Below are 17500 nucleotides of genomic sequence, written 5' to 3'. Positions count from 1 at the left end.
AGCTCTATTCTACCTAAATGTTACATACACATACATCAGACATTTATTAATCATTTTAGTATTGCAAAAGTAAAGATGCTAAGGAAGTTAACGTTCAAACTACAGACAGGAGTACATGAACGATAAATAAATAATAAGGGAAGCTAGCATTGTAAATGTGATAGCAAATCATTTGCCGAATCACAAAAGTACTCCTTGTCCATACTTACTAACTTAAAAAAAATCATGTTCCTACGTTTGTTGCTAACCTTTCTCCACAGAGCTTGCATCCAATGGAATGTGCAGCCATGGATTTTTACTTCGGGAAAAACCTCTTTCAGGGCGGACCACATGGCTTTCTCGAAGTCTACCGTTATTCTTCTTACTTGAGGCGGGCTTGGAACCAACTCCATCACCGTCTTTAAATCAAGTTTGCTTGACACTTCCTATGATTCCATTTGTGACAACCGTCGCATTAAATAACTTGCTGTCTTTCTCAAACAGACTATCTACACTGGATGCAATCATCGTCGCAGATAGATTCCATTTTTGGTTAGTTGTTTGCGTTGTAGGAAATGTGTCTCGTATGGCGATCAATGATCGAATGCATATTAAAATTTTCCCCCTTTTATAGGGTAATCATGCTCCTAATCGGCAGTTTAATTAATTCAATCGGAAAAGAGACTCAGTCTCTTGCCCCAACTTTCGCGCGGCCAGTTTGCGGAAAATCGTTTCGAAGCTCTTTTGTCGAACGGGAACGCTTGCAACGCAGGCTAGAGCGAGCCACGCGAGCCATGCGAGTCACACAGTTATTGACAGCTGACTCTTCTAAAAGGTGCTTATACTTAAATGCTGTTTATCAGTGCTATTTGAAATGGGTGCTTAGACTTAAACGCCAGACTCGCAATGCTCGCAAATTGTCCGTCCATCGTTGAAAGTGTTTACATAACCGTGGTCGCTTGGAAGCATCTTCATTAGCTTACCGGGATTGGAGTTTTTTGCGCTGGTTAGACCACTAATTAACGGTTGAGAAGATAAATATTGAGTTGAATCGAATTGACTTTCTACGTGTATCGAATCAACTTTGATGATGTCTCGACACGACTTCAATTTGTATCGAATCAACTTGTATCGAAACGACCGAACACCTTCTCTACTGTTGGAACAAAGAAAAGGGAATGACTTTCCTGTTGTCCCCGAATATGACACTCTTTATACATTATGCGATTTGGAACTCTGTTTTTGGCTCAGTAAGTTTGTCCAGGAAATAAAGAAGAAAGACGGTTCTGAGTATCCACCAAATACGCTTTACCAGATTTGCGATAGATTGCAAAGAGCTTTAAGAGAGAATGGTTTGCCAGAGTTGGACATTTTCCGAAATCCGAGATATAAACTATTCCAAGATTCCATTGATTCGCGAATGAAAACTCTAACACGTAATGGAATGGGAGTCAATGTCGAACATGCAAAACCAATACCAGGAGACGAAGAAGAGATTCTGTGGTCGAAGGGACTGTTGGGTGAAGATGACCCTCGCACGTTGGTTAACACATTTATTTATTTGGCAAGTACTTTTCGCTTCGAAGTGGCGAAGAACACGGAGAGCTCCGTTTTTCTCAATTTGAAGTTATTGAAGGAAATTTAGTCGAAAGATCAAGACTAAAGTACACGTCTTTCGCGGAAAAGAATTATGCTGCAGGATTACAGCATTGCAAAGTCAAGGCAAAAGTTGTCGAGCGTCATGAGAACATTGTGAATCCAGAGAGATGCGTAGTCCGTTTATACAAAAAGTTTGTAAGTAACTGCCCAAATGATGTAATTGGAGGTAGTGTATTTTATTTAACTCCGAAACGGAAGTGGTGCTCGCCTTTTTTTGTTAAGAATTTACTCTGCGTTTCACCAACGTAACTCCTGCTGCAGTCAGTGCAAGGAATGTCGTAAAAAAACGCTTTTAACCACCAGTGTAACTTAATAAACTTTATTTTTTAATGTACCCACCTGGTGACAAACCCAGTTTTAATACGTTCCACATTATTTAACATGAAATGAAACTTGTATAAAAGGAATTCAGATAATGTTAATAAATGATTTAATAAATGGAAGTATTATTTGGTGCAGTAATATTGTAATGTATTTGATGTTTTGAGGGGAATAGCTGCAGGGGGATAACTCAGCCCCGCACTCCCCTGTTACAATCAAAAGCCGCCACCAGCTTTTCAGACAGTTTATTGTTGACGGGGAATATTCAATATAATCCCCTGCGATAACAAAACCCGACAAAAACACGCTTTTTGCGGGCAGGATAACCAATCAAAAGTTTCGACTAATTTATTCGAAATTAACCAAAAACAAAAGATTGTGCAGGGTCACGGTCGGTTCAACATCTAATTGCAACTGTATTGTTCCTGCTTTTGAAATTCCCAGGGTTTCATAACCAGTCCCTAGATTAACTATGCTTGAGTCAACCCTTCAATGCGCGTACTGAATCTTCCAAGGGAGGAGACTTCCCTTGATGAGCTCCTGATTCGATTAAGGCTAGGTAATGACAAAACGTGCTTTGTGCCTTAATCAATGGCTGTTACTCATATATGAAAGTATGAATAGTATTTAAAAGAAGAAAAATTATAGTTTACTTACTGCGTCAAATTCAGGTCTTGTTCCCTTGTTCGGTGCAGCGTAACCACAATAACTCTCCCTGAAAAAAAAAAAAAAAAAAAAAAAAAGGCAAATCAGGTATATCTTGCTCAAAGTTTTTCAAGTTTCGGTTCATATCTTTGAAAGAAAAAAAAAACCCGTAAATTTACCATTGCCGATGACGCTTGCAACAAAGATCCATGAGACGTATTTTCTTAGATTTGCCAGCGTATCTTACACACGACCAAATGTAATGCGGAATGGCTTTCGCAAAATCTTGACCAGAGGACAAAGAAACTGTCTGGTACTTTTCTGCGCAGTTGTTCCCAATTTGGCAGCTTTATTAGGGTTCACTTTTGCAACTGTTGGTATCCACGTACAATTGTTTTCAATTTTTATTAGAGCGCTACAGAGATATCTAATTAGTATTACGCACGCATTTTAGTTGATACATTCAAATATAAGGGGTGCTTTCCTTTTGTCAGAACTGGCCGGCCAGACCCGTCAGTTTTCAAGGAAAATGAAATAATTTGAAAGAACACTTGCTTGATAATCCCTCGTATTCTAGATCTTCTAGAAGAGTATTTAATATCATCCTCGAAGTGTGTTAATTTGAAGGCGTTGTAGAGTTAGTCCTTCCAAATGCCCGGTCTGGCCGATCAGTTCAGTATCAAATGGAAAGCATCCTAAGCGGAGTCAGTTTGATGCAGTTACTTCGTTATTCTCGGTGTCACTGTGGCTTCTGGCAGTGAGAATGACACCGGATCCTGAAGTAACTAAAATGTACGAGAACCAAATAATCGCAGTAATGCAGCTCGTCCTGAGAAGGTCAATGGTCCCACTCCCAACTGGGAGCAATTAAAATTCTTATACCAAAGCAAGGGAAAATGAGGGGACAGAGAGGGAGGCTCCCGGTCCAGCCCTTGGGATATGTCATGTCTACAAAAGTTATTTTTAGACGAGCGGAAGTCTTTGTTCTAGCGGAAGTCTGTATTCCGAGACGTCCGCATGCAGGCCATCCTCGGTCTGATGTTTGAAAGAAAATATATATTCATTAGTCTTCCACGTGCGCCGCCATTTTCTCTCTTCACTAAGAACCTGAAAGCGAGACAAGACTGCATGCTGACGTCTCGGAAGACAGACTTCCGCTAGAACAAAGACTTCCGCTTGTCTAAAAATAACTTTCGTGGACATGACATATCCCAGCCAACGCCTTGAGCCTCCGTCTCTGTCCCCTCATTTTCTCTTGACCAAAGTCATCATCGAGAAATGCATCTCCTCGAGCCTTCAAGAGGTAAAATTTACCACCCCTTCCACTACAATTGCTAGAATACACCATTTCGACAATTTCAATCTCATCAATACAACAGAATGATTGTCACTTGAAACTGGTTTAATGACGAAGCTCCCTAGAATTTCAGTGGCTGAGCATCCGAACTAATTAATCATCGGAAGGTCGTACGTGAGTTCGACTCCTGCAAAGGAGCAATGAGATTATTCCGAGAATCGCCGAGTCACCATCGAAAAATTGAATACTTCGTTCTCAGTACAAGATTTCCCAAACCTGTATTTTTAAACACCTCTGGTGCCAGGCTGACCATGTCCCCGTCGTCAAAGCCAATCTTCCACTGCTCTGAAAATCCATGCAGTACTTCTCCTACTTTTGCAGCTATAAAATAATAACGAAAAAATGGACTATTTCAGGGTGTGTTCCATTGATCCTATTCAGGAATAAGAATACGTGGAATAATGATTTAACGGTATTCTGGCGTTTTGAAGTACCTTACCAGACAGAGAGAAAAGTCCTTAGCTTAGAATTTTCTTGCGTGAATGATGTGATGACAGAAGTGTAGCGTATTAGGGCAAAGTATAGCAAAGTGAATGCTGGTAACATAGCATATCTTTAAGCTTAGGCAAGAAAGAGCAAACTCTTTAAAGATGTCATAATAACATTATCAAAATTTTTCTTTTAGACTCGGTACCCATGAGTGACAATTAACCTTCTTAGCAAATTTCCTTAATCCTAATGATCCCAAATGCAGCTTAGTTTTCACGCCGACGATTTTCCGACAACAACTACCTCAACATCGCCGTCGCAGAGTCTCCAGGCATTTTAATCAGCGGGACAGTTTAATTCATTACCGATATAGTTAGAAGAATGGGTAGTTCCATTCTTCATTTTACAATGACTGCGAAATTCCACGTCAAATTAACAAATTGATGTCAGTTTTTCATGAGTCTGTCTAACCTGCGATCAAGCGTACTTTTCTTGAGACAGGGCGCTAACAAGTACGCCTGATACAATTTCTTAACGAGTCGTCTGCGCGTAGTCCAGAATCTGGACTTTACTCTGATTGGCCGAAAAACAATAGAGCTTTTGGAGCCTCGCTCCGATTGGTTACAGAATTGCAAATCATACTTCTTGTAAATCGGTTAACAGCTGATGAAATTATGGCCGCCAAGAGGGATTTCAACACGAGTGATGTTTAGGCTCTGTTTACAGCTGCTGTTGCTTCGACTTCTGATTTTTTCCAAAAACCTTTAAAGGAAGAGCGTAGAGAATGCATCCGTTTGACTAAAAGAAGACATTACAGTTGTACTTCCTACGGGATTTCGCAATAGTGTTATTAATACAGGCCCGAACATTCTAGAAGAAAATGCATCGTTCTTCTTCCACCAACTCGAAAACGTTTGTAGTTGTGGCAAGTCCTTTGGAATATATTCGGAAGCAACAAGTTGCGATTCCAAAAAGAACCGAATAGAACTTTAGGGCTGCCACATTCGGGGAATCAGCCGAGCTTGACAGAGAAATTCGACACTGTTTACGGAATCGCAGAACAATCTGAAGTTTATTGTACTGTTGATTGCGCCTGATGATGACATGAAGAATTCGGGCTTTTTCTGCCACTTTATCTCGAAATTCTTTGTTCCTTGATGGTTTGAACAGAGAAACCGCACCAACTGTCAAGCAGGATTTGCAGAAATAGCTTTGATTGCAGAAATCAAAGCCAGAGTGCTATTTTGTTTTTGTCGCGTCTTTAATTGAATCGCAGCGTGCAGGTAATTTCCGGTAAAATCTGATTGGCTCACATTTATAGCATGACACATGATAACATCACTCTTGACAGGTGGGCGGCAGACGACTCGTTAAGAAATTGTATCAGGTGTACCTTTTCCCACCATGTCTAAGGAAAAGTACGCCTGATCGCAGGTTAGAGTCTCCTGTTATTGACAAAGAATTTCGTCATAATATTGTCAAAGTGGTCTGCGGATCCACGAGGCGATACTTTGACAATGTCATGACGAAAGTCATAATCAATAACAGGACAGACGCATGAAAAACTGACATCAATTTGTTTTTTTACAATAACAAAAAGGCAGAGGGATCAAAATTAAGTCAAAACACCAGAAGAACGCGAGACAAAAATGCGAGAAACTTCAACTTTTCTTTAAGCTGACGTCACCAATGTTGCGTCAATTTCGCATAAATTATAAATTCATGTGTCTGTCCGCTTCTTGACAATAAAAATTAGCCAATGAGCGCGCGAGAATTTTGCAGTCGTTATAAAATATAGAATCGACCCCGTTCACAAAAGCGTTCCAGGAACAGTTTTTCAAACTTTTGCCAACCTGTGAGCCAAGTCAGTAATGTTTTCTTCAGGGGGAAGGCCTGTCTATAATAGATCTTTGCAAGAGTCCTTTTAAGTGTAAATATTGCCCATAGTATGCCCATAGTATGAATGAAAATTTTAGCAAAAAAATTGAATTGGAAAGTATTTGAGGCTAGGCAGAAACTCACTCAAGTTATTTCCAATATATGTAATGTTCTTGGAGTATGTCAAATTTCCATTTGCTGGATTGCAATACTTGTCACAACAGCTTATGGCCTTCATCTCCAAGTAACACACGCCAACAGCAGACTCTTCACTGGTGTTGCATGACCAAGAATATGGTACATTCTGTAAATAAAATCAGCAAATATATGCACTATGTCGATATCACTGCTATCTTAATTTACTGATTACGGGAAAGAAGGTCTTGAGTTCAACCAAGACTGGACCAACACTAAGGATCTTTAAACTGCAAATGGTAAGACCGGATAAGGAAACGGCGTGATTTAATCTCTCTAATTTTGACTAACCTGTCCTAAAATAACGGTTATTAAATAACAATAAAAGCGTTTTCCACATACCAAAATAAGTTTTCCGATTGGAGGAGAACATGTCACGTGCCATGGGTCAAAACTCAAAACAGAGGGTGAGCAAAACTTACTAGTCCTCCAGGGAAGCTACGAATTGAACTCCAACGTGATCATGTTGAGCACCTTAAAAACCGCGGAAAATTTGTCTGCCAGCCCGCGTGAAGCCAGAAACATTCCTTGTGTTTTGGCAGCTGAACGCTTTCAAACAAGAACTGAAGACTGAGAAATTTAACTTATACACTTTATTCCGAAATGCCGCCATTATGGCCTCTCTTTCAAACTTGAAATTCAATAGAATATTTCACCTTGAACGAGTCCATAAGAGCCAATTGCATGGAAACAAAAGAACACTAAAATGGCAGCCAGTAAAGTTCTCCGGGACAGAAGCTCGAAAAAAAGAAAGGGTACTTACAAGGCAATCGCACCAAAAATGCAATAAAGCAATAAACTCGTAAGTAAGTTTTGCTTTCCCAAGGGGAAATAAGACTTACTGTTTCCCGTGTTGCCAGTTATTAATAAATTCAGAGCTTAATACTTTTATTTTATTTTTTTATTTTTTATAAATAAGTACACAAAGCACAAGTTAAGTGACAATAATAAGATGACTAATGCCAAAGCCAGAGGCTTATACGGCGTAGGTCACAATGTGCTGCTAAGTTACAATGAGAATAAAAATTACAGAGAAAAGGCAAACTATTACAACCTAAAAAGAATTATTACTGCACATAAAGTAAAATAAACATACCAGTAATGATAGTGTGCAAAAAGTGATAAAAAAAAAGAGTTTGAAGGGAGAAAAAAGAATTTGTGTTCAACTTAGTTTAAACTTATAATGATTGAAAATAATCCCTCAGTTTATGTTTGTAACTAGAAAGAGTAAGTGAATTACGAAGTGAGAGAGGAATGTCATTCCAAATTTGAGGACCCTGCACCCGAAGAGAAAAAGAATATTTGTGAGTATGAAGATGTAAGTTGTCTTTTTGCCTGGTAAGATATAGTCCTCTATATTCTTCCACTTACCACCATCCACTGCGAATCACTTGTAACATTTTGTAAACAAGTAGAAATCTTTGGGACAAAAATACGCAGTAACATCAGCAACAACGTGCAAACAACAGCAGCAACAAAGCAAAGAAAAGAATGTGGAAAAGTATCCGCTTTGTTTGCGCTTTTTTTCGAACCTTTATTGACTTTTTGCGCTTACACAGACGAAGCTGAAAGCGAATTTATACAAAGGATTCATGTTAGAAAATATGGCGCTACTATAAATGCAATTGACAAAGTAACGGGAAAGCATTCGCTTATGCACTTATGCACAGAAAGCCACAACCCAAATTCTTCTGCTCTCCTGGAACAGTTCCCAGCTTTTCAATTTTCGATGGTATCCAACAAGACTACTTGAAGATTGCACAAAAAGGAAAGCTTGCTAAAGCTAAATGAATTTGAAACCGCAAGGACATTTTTTTTTATCTCATTTAGCCCTCTACATTCTCTTTTAACTTAATATGTTCCACACTTTTTTTTTTAATTTTTTTACGTGTAAATCTTTTTTCTAGGACTTTGCCCCTTTTTCGAAGTAATACTTATCCCGGGTTAAGTGCTTCGCAGATGCCTTTTTTATCCACAGTGCAAGACTGAGAGTATGCCGATTTTATGGCACTATGGAATGTTCCACGCAATGCTTATTCGCCCATCAACGCGAAACTTCAACATTCCTCCCCCCCTCCCCCGGGCAAGCCCGGGCATTCGAACTTTTGAAGATTGGATCATTCAAATTCCCGCCCCGTCGGGCCGAAATGGTGTTCAAATGCCCTATCCTATCGTCGGATTTGAAGGATTTGTCTGTCATACCCTACTAAAGAACAATCGTCATCGGCTCCTGCCGTCTTTAATAAAGACCTTTTGAAGACCTTTCTTTGTGAGCCAATCGTTCACAAATGCTACATCTCTTCCTTTAAACTCTTCCATCGTCCAAACACGTGTTTTATAGCTGTTAGCGACTTCGGCGCCCGAAAAAAACAATTATTTGAAACCTGACCTTTCCGGTTCAATTTTCCCCACCCCACGAAAGCAAAGGTCAAATTCCCGACTCCCGGGCACAGAAGGTTGTCAAATGCCCGGGGAGGGGGGTGGGGGGCAGTTGAAGTTTGGATTTGATCGCCGTATTAGCTGTAATTGCCCTTTGAAATCCGAACATTTAGTAAGAAGAGCGCTTAGCTAGTCCACTGTCAAAATTTGTTACCTTGTATTGTGCACATTCATATGTGTACTTCTTATAATTGGGCTGCCAACCTAAAAAAGAAAGAAAGAAAGAAGAGGACAACTACTACCTTATTAACATAGGTGGCGAAGCAGGGCTGGGGTGGGGCAGGGGAATGCAGCCCGCAATGCCCCCAAAGTTTCTTTATTTGCTGATAATATTACTTGAGCGGCAAAAATTGGTTTAGCAAAATATTCAGTGTAGTGATCATTTTGTAACTTTTCATCAAAATCGTGCTTTGTGAAATACATGTAATGTGATGTAGGACTTCTTTCAACATCTCCGGTCTGTATTCAATGTAGGCAACCGACTGCTATTTTATTTATTATAATTATTTTTTCACTAAACTAGACAAAAAATGATTTGCCTTTGAAGAAACTGCCATGTTCCTTGTGTTTGTTAAAATGCTATTGAATATGAAGTTGAAAATTCTAGACTGGGAGAAAATGAATGTTAAAGGGACAATAATTCTGCTTTTAATTTTTTGGAAGTTTCTGACAAGGGTTTTTAAATAAGCTTAAAATATTACATCGCCAAGGGCATTTTTGGGGAAAATGACTAAGGTCGTGCATCTGGCTTGGCGTACTGTGATCCTCACCTCCAACCCTGCTAAGTTCTGAAACGATCAATGTAGTTATCACATACGGGAATGCTGATTGGGGGAGACGAAAAGCATTTTTCTTGATCACGAGGGCACTTTTGATAATCAAGAGGGCATTATTATTTGATCCTGATTGTAAAAGTTGCTTAGGTTACAACAGAATCTTTATGCACATATAAAATTAGCCAGTATCAAAAATATCATAATACTTTTTGTTTGTCCCTCCACAATTTTGCATAACCATTGTTTTTATTTTCTCTTGGGTCTTACAATGGTCCCAAGAGAAACTGGAAACAATGCTTATGCAAAATTTAGGGGGGTGGGGGGGGGGGGGTTGGGGGCAAGGGGAACAAACAAAGAGTACATTATGGGATTTTTGATACTGGTTAAAACGTTTTGACTGCCAGCAGAGCCTTAAGTTTCTTAACTCGACCAAAAAGAAAGGACTCTGCAGAAATCGTGTTAAATTGTTATTGATTATGCGCAAGCCGTTGCCTGGAGACAGTCTCAAAGCCAGGCCATGTCTTGATTGCACTCCAAGACGTCATATTGTTTTTGGAACTGAAGGCTCGATTTTGACATTCGCCTTGTCAAAAATACGATGTGCGCGCTACCTAAACTGGTTTGACTGGAGTGACTAGCCCGGAAACTTGGGCTGCGGCGAGTTAAAGACTCTGCCGAGTTTTAGAGAGGCTCTTCTCGCAGGGTGATACGTTTTAAGCGCTATTTCTGTTGAAAGCAACGATTTTAACCAAATTAACGAAAGCACGATTGCTGCAATTTTAATTCTAAAGCTGTTCATTGAACTGATCGGTCTGTTTTCTCGCGGCAGTGAACGGGCTTCCCTCAATAATTATGTGATAAACATGCAACCGCTGCGTCAATGTGCCTCGTCATCATACGGAGGTGAGCTTCATTTGTTGGTTCTCTACTCTGCCCTTTGAGGTTTTTCTCCGGGTACTCCGGTTTTCGCCTCTCCTCAAATACCTACATTTGATTTGATTTGCGTTAATTTGTTAATTTCAGTTTACAATGTCGACATCCCCAACTAGACCAATTAGTGCTCCAGCGATATAGAACTAGACACTTCAATAAAGTTCCTTTTAATTTCGTTCCTTTTTTTTTCCTTGTGCAATTAAAGGATCTAATTAATTTCACTAGTATTTTCCAAGTTTTCCAAATTGCCCTCGTCGCACCGCCTCCAAGGTGAACATACCTGAAAATGTCCTCACTTACCTGGGTCACACTCGAACATGTATAAAACATTCTTTGAGCTGTTACAGCTTCTTGGTTGCAATTTCATTGGATATTTGCTTATAACGTAACATTGACCAGGCTGTGATTCTTCAAGAACCTCGCTGCAATTTTCCCTGATTGCTGAATTATTTAAGCCCCATTGACACTCTCCATCGCCGGTAAGCCGAAGAGCTGTCCAATATTCCCGGTTTGGATCACGGAAGTACGTTTTGGCATCGCAAAGTTGATCCAAAGTGCTGATTTTGGCCAGAAAATCCCCATCATTATGATCAGTTACAGCTGAATTCCAATTTACTAAATTTCCGCTAGTAAAGTCAACAATTTCGAATTCGCAAGATGAACTGCATCTACCTGAGAATAAATAAACAACATCGATAGCAGGGGCAGATCCAGGGGAAGGGGGGGAGGTTTAATAGGATGGCTATTTACCTTCTTTTTACAGTATTTTTATGTTTTTCTGGAACAGATACTGTTTACCTGACGCGAACATTTTTATTAATGATATATTAATGCTTATCACGTACGGGGCAAAATTACAGAATTCTGATTGGCTGAAAGGGAGGGCATATTTTCTTTATTACGTTAGCACTTTTGGTAACCAAGAGGGCATGATTACTTGATTCTGATTGGTTAACATATTCATGTCCAGAGCAAACGAGGTTACGAGCAGAATCTTCTTCCAGCCTCTGACTCTGATTAAACTGCGTTTTTTCCCTCTGGTAAAATACAGTTTAATTAAATTAAGCTATATTTCTGTTGACAGCATCGATTTATTTACAGTATATACTTCGATTCTTTCATCTCACCCCCTTACAATATTCCTAGATCCGCTACTGGATAGTTCTGTCATCATTCCGTTTGAAAGATGGCTCAAACGTCAAATCAGTTCAATAATTTCAAGAGACTATCTTATAAGAACGATTAACCCTACAATTATACTGTTTCAACGTTGTTTCAAGTAAGTTGCGATTTTACGGAACAATCTTTAACTGAAACATTATGTAGATACTCTTATTTTCGACGTAATGGTCACCATCATGATAGTCAGGTATACGTAACGGGGAAGCCCTTTAAAGGGAACCTCCAATAAAACAGGAATATATCTTTAAAATAGTTAACATAATGCTCACAATCAAAATTCTTCGAACGTTTTCCAATGGGAGCGTTTGTATCCGAAAAAACGGTTCTTTTGGTTTTCAAATTTCCCGAGCGCTGCCATCTTAAATAATTGTGACGTGTCATGGTTGCCCTATTGTTTTAAAACAAAAGCTTTTTCGCTAGTGCTTCTTCGCTGTCGCTAAATTTCATTCGCTAGCGCTAAACCTCATTTGCTTTCGCTAAAACTCATTTGCTAGCGTTAAAGCTCATTCGCTGTCACTAATACACATTCGCTATCGCTAGAATCCATTCGATAGAGCGGTTTTCAAACGAGTGTCGTAAAACCAAAACCAAAGTAATTACTTTGGCCAATCAAAAAGGACGGAGACAATCCAGTAAACCAATCAAAACTCGAACTAATTACACGTAGCAGACACAAAGCGCGGGAAAACGTGCACGCGTCAGCCACGGTTGGTTTTGCTTTCACTTCTGATTGGTTGAAAAAGTCGCCAGAGAACTTTGAACCAATCACTGAGTGAAGTAGATGCAAAAACAAAGTAATTTGCTAATTACTTTCGACACTCAATTGAAAACCGCTCTATTGCTAAACCTTATTCGCTGTCGCTAAACTCCATACACTGCCGCTGATACACCGGCCATACTTAGTACTGTCTAACGCCAGAAGATTTTACTCGTCAATGGGGAACCCCCAGGCGTCAATAGGTAAAAGCTTCCCAATTGAATCCATGACTGTACAGACATGAACAAAATGCCGACTGGAAAAGAATATCGCTGATTACATTCAAAATTCTCTTACATATCATTACATTCTCATTAGCTAGTTAAAAAACAAACCACATACAACCTCAATGCAATAGGCTTACAAAGCCAAACCAAAATGGTACACTTAAATATAAATCTCTTCGCGAAAGAATGCTTTTGGATGTTTCAGAAAATTATCGCAAAATAATGCAAATAATGATGAAAGCAGAATGAAAGGCTCTTGGCGCGTGGACAGCTAAAGGCCAACCAACAGTTTGCAAACGGAATTTTATGCAAATTACATTGACGATGAACGTTGGCCGTGCAGTGGCTGAATCGCAACCATATTCAGTTGTTTTTCCTCTTCTTTTTGGCCTTGGTGAACCAACGGAGATTTCTTCATGGTATTTTCCGTAGGTACTTTAAGTCAAAAAACCGGTAAGAATGGAATGAAATTGAGAAGGCGGGCGAAAAGAATAGATTGTGATAAACCGTAAGTTTCTTGAGACGAAAACATTTTTACACTGTGACGTCGCAGTGCGGCCCAGTGGCGGGGTTGCTCCGGCCTTGACATCCGGGCATCCCGGGTTCAAGACACGTTCTGACCACTGGTTGAATTTGTTCCTGGTTGTCCCTGGTTCAACTTCTCAGCTGCACTTGTAAATAGCCAACTAGCTTAACTCCCGCGGCCAGTCGGGATTCTTAACAGTTGTTGTTGAATGTTTCGTTCTGTCGTCATCGTGTTTCATGGGCCCTGAAAAGCCCCTATGGAGAGTGGTCAATTAATAATGTTTGCATGTATGTATCTTACAGTTCATGATCATGAATTCGCCGAATAGACCATTTTCGAATTCTCACGGCTGGACTGGATCTAGCATGAAATGGAGGCTAATGCAGGCAAATCTTTTTAAATGCAAATTAATCTGCCCGCATTAGCCTCCATTTAATGCTAGATCCAGTCTAACCGTTAGAATACGAAACTGGCCTATTCCGTGGCTATATCACAAGGGGTCCATACAATCTGTGTGTCCGTTAATTACTGGGTTGCCAAACCCAGTCGGAATCTCGGTTTCATTTCGTGGGTTTTTTTTGTTGTTTTTGTTATTTTTTTCCGTGTCGGGAAAAGTCTTGCCTGTCACTCCCCTGCTAAGTGGTGTCTTTGTGCATAGAGTCTTCTGTGCGTATTTTGTTAGGTTTCAGGGGGCTGGGGTAATGCGTAGTTTGCTCTGTACAATTACCCTGTAATAGCGTCGAAAGTCATTGTAACGCAAATGGCGTTTTAGTACATCTTTAAAGAAAATATACCCATATGGAGCTCAAGAATGGAACTTCAAGACAGGTAGTGAAACATAAAGATCTGGAATCTTAAAAGCGACGAGTAATGGACTTCGACAGCGTGAATCTTTCGCCCATCGAGCCGAAATCAAAATGAGCTGTACTTCTAATATTTCGCCAAGGTGGTGTTACGCACAACACTGAAACCAAATGGAAATTTCTCTGGTAACTTACGGGTTCAACAAACACAGAGAAGGAATCGAACAACACAAGTAGATCTGTGATCTCTGTTGTGTGTCTCACAGTGTTTACTGAAGTCGCATGTACTTAAAGTTTGCCTGTTTGTCTGGCAAGTAACATTCATTTTGTACTCAACTCTGCAAAAGTTAAAAAAAATTGGAAATGTGACAGTGAAAAATTATTTGAATGAAAGCTTGTTGTCTCTTTTGTGCTTTAGTATTTACGGTCAAGGTTCTTTCGAAATGGGTTTGATGTGAACTGTCAGAAATTTATTTAATTGCATATGCTTTGTGATTGTGTATTTCGCTTGCACGCACGCAACTGAAATAGAAAGGGTTTCTTGCCTCTTATAACAAATATGTTCCTTGTTTCAATAAATGTTTCGCTGGAAAATATTTCTGTGAAATTTCAAGGTTTTGTAAATTTATCATGTGTAATTTTCGAGCTTAGCAAATTTGCATACATGTGTTCAAATGTGATTCGGGGAGAGTTTTCGTGGTAACGCATCAGTCACGAAAATAGACAGGTCTGTTGGAAGCGTGCTTAAGTTTCAACAAAATGACCCCCAAAATCGGCAAAAGATTGTGACGCTGATGTATAATAAAGTAGCTGCTATTACCAAAACGATGGAATTACCTGGTGATAAATAACCTTGTCTTGGAGAGTAAATTTTTGATTTTCCAGAAACAATGGTCAACCTCTGAGAGTTGGGCGATTGTGATCTTTGTGTTGAATTCGCACATTTCTTGTCAAAATTTATAACAGTTGAAAGAAAAAGAACCCCCTCCCCGCCGCCAAATTAAAAAAAATTCCCGGAACGCTACTCGTACCACAGGCAACCCAGTGTACCCTCACGGGGGGGTCTAGTTATAATTTTAGTCTCTCTATCTTTCACATAATTTCGATAAAATCCAAGGTATCATACTGTACTGCTATTATTATCAAGTATTATAAGAAAATACCTTTTTTCTTTATACCGGAAATGATGTTTGAGGTAATTCTTGTGACTGAAAACGACGAATCTTATGGATTTGAAGGGTTATTCTCCTTGAACGAAATATAAAATGAAATTCCTGTCGCGATCCAACTCTATTCTGCCAAATAGCCTTTAGTTATTATGTCCCGGCTAAGTGATGAAAAACAATTCGTTCATTAACTTTAATATAAAATGGGTGGATATAGGTGTTTATAAACACCCATACAGATCGGACGCGAATATTTTATTACACTTGCGTAATCAAACAATAAAAATATGTTAAGTTAGGGGACAACATACATCATTTTAAAGCTAAGAAAATAAGCTTTCCAACAGCATATAACATATTTACAGCCACCTGAAATATTTCATAAAAGCGAAATTTGAACGAAAAAATTTAAGAGAAATAGAACAAAAAGTCCTTTTTCCAGGCAAAATTTGGTGATTTTAGCGTTGATTACGAATTTTTGGATGCAAAACTAAAATTTTCTTCAATTTATCTGCTTACTTGGACATAAATTTGACCGAAAACTGATGAAGCACGAATATTTTTCGATTTTTGGAGTAATCGGATTAGCGATCAATGCGTAATATGATAATGCAATAAAAGTGTCAAAATACAGTCAAATTTGCGACCCGTTGCTAACAGCAACGGAAGAGATCGCATTACGAATAATTAACTTCTGTTTGCCAAAAACCACCCAAATACATGACGCGCCAAAACGGACAAAAATACTTCCTTAATAAATATAAAACTTGTTCTTGACATGTAAAACTTGTTTCATATAGATACAACTAAATGTGGAAACATCCAACTTGTTCCCAAATAAACACAACATCTTGCAGATACATAAAGGTGATGTTACGCGAGCCGATTTTTAACGCCGATCTTTAATCCATGTTACACGGGACAGGTTTTAACACAACATTGTTGCGGCAACGGTATGTTAAACGAGACGATTTTTAACGCAACATTGGACACAACACTTGAAACCAGGCTACTGCTCGACAAATATGGCGGACAATGAGTTAAGAAGACGGCGGCTGAAAATCATTCAGGTTTTGTCGTTAGTGGACCATTTGGAAGATGAAAAGGATTAAAGGAAGAAATCAGGAACGAATTATTTGGACGAGAAGTTGGGTTAGACGGAGGGAGGAAAGAGGGGTATATCATCAGTTAATAAGAGAGTTAGCTCTTGACGATCTTGCGTTTAAAGTCAGCGGCGGGGGTGTTACACGCACCAACGCCAACAAAATTCGGGCAACAATGTTGCAGGTTTTTGAATCGCTTTCAAAAACCTGCAACATGTTGTTGCCACAACAAAATGTTGCGTTAAAAATCGCCCTGTGCACCATGTTACACGAGGCAACTTTTAACGCAACAATGTTGGGTTAAAAATCGGCTCGTGTAACATCACCTTAAGACTTTCTTTGAACATTTATACAACTTGTGGCACACATACAAAACTTGCCTCAAATATTCGACTTCATTCACACAAATAGGACTTGTCTTAAATATCATTGGAGCCACATTTATAAAACTTCTTATCGATTAGTTTGTTGATAACCGATACTGGGATTGTAATTCGTGTAAGACCGGTCAGTGTAAAACGCAGAGAATGCAGACTGCAGACTGCAGACCGGGGGTAAAATGCAGACTGAGGGTGAAATGCAGACTGCAGACCAGGGATAAAATGTAAAATGCAGACTGAGGGTAAAATAAATATTTATAATAAAAAACGAGTCATAAGCATAAAATAATTAGTGTTTGAAAGACAATCCTGTTTTACATCTGTCAACAACTCACATTATCATGACAGCAGGTCGCTGCACTTTTTGGGGACTGCTGTTAAGAGTCCACGGAAAATGCGATCGTTGAAATCATCTGTGCTTTGTTTTTGCGCTTCCAGATGCATTGAAATGTTCAAAGTTATTTCTCACACCAGTACATCGAGGGATATCGATCGATAAACCAACAGTTATTACTCGAAATACCTGAAAGGTATCCGAGTTATAGGTTGTTCACCATTTACCACAAAAATCCGGAAATTTCGGTGGGAATGTAAATGGTAAGCCTATTTGGTCTTCCCAAACGAAAAATTTCCGGAGAAACGGCCTTTCTTGAAAGGTAGCCCAAAATTGAAACATGTAATCGTGACTTTTCAGAAAGAAAGCTAAAACTATTACGTCATCGGCGATTTCACAACGGCTACGACT

At 39.3% G+C, this 17500-nt stretch overlaps 1 protein-coding gene across 2 annotated transcripts in view; it reads right to left on the bottom strand.

Annotated features, from left to right (window-relative positions):
* Nucleotides 1-17500, bottom strand: part of LOC138003613 (adhesion G-protein coupled receptor D1-like) — a 55878-nt gene that overhangs the window by 30124 nt on the left and 8254 nt on the right. For both annotated transcript variants that reach the window (XM_068849780.1, XM_068849779.1), the window contains exons 2-7: nucleotides 10912-11283; nucleotides 9057-9106; nucleotides 7835-7882; nucleotides 6413-6572; nucleotides 4178-4282; nucleotides 2617-2674 (exon numbers count right to left, since the gene is read on the bottom strand). In XM_068849780.1, coding sequence (XP_068705881.1) covers nucleotides 2617-2674; nucleotides 4178-4282; nucleotides 6413-6572; nucleotides 7835-7882; nucleotides 9057-9106; nucleotides 10912-11283 — 793 coding nt within the window. The remainder of the gene's footprint in view (nucleotides 1-2616; nucleotides 2675-4177; nucleotides 4283-6412; nucleotides 6573-7834; nucleotides 7883-9056; nucleotides 9107-10911; nucleotides 11284-17500) is intronic.

This window comes from Montipora foliosa, chromosome 5 (genome assembly GCF_036669935.1).
Source record: "Montipora foliosa isolate CH-2021 chromosome 5, ASM3666993v2, whole genome shotgun sequence".
Classification (NCBI taxonomy): Eukaryota; Metazoa; Cnidaria; class Anthozoa; order Scleractinia; family Acroporidae; genus Montipora; species Montipora foliosa.
The sequence above is the reverse complement of the archived record's forward strand: the minus strand, read 5'-3'. Positions and strand labels throughout refer to the sequence as shown.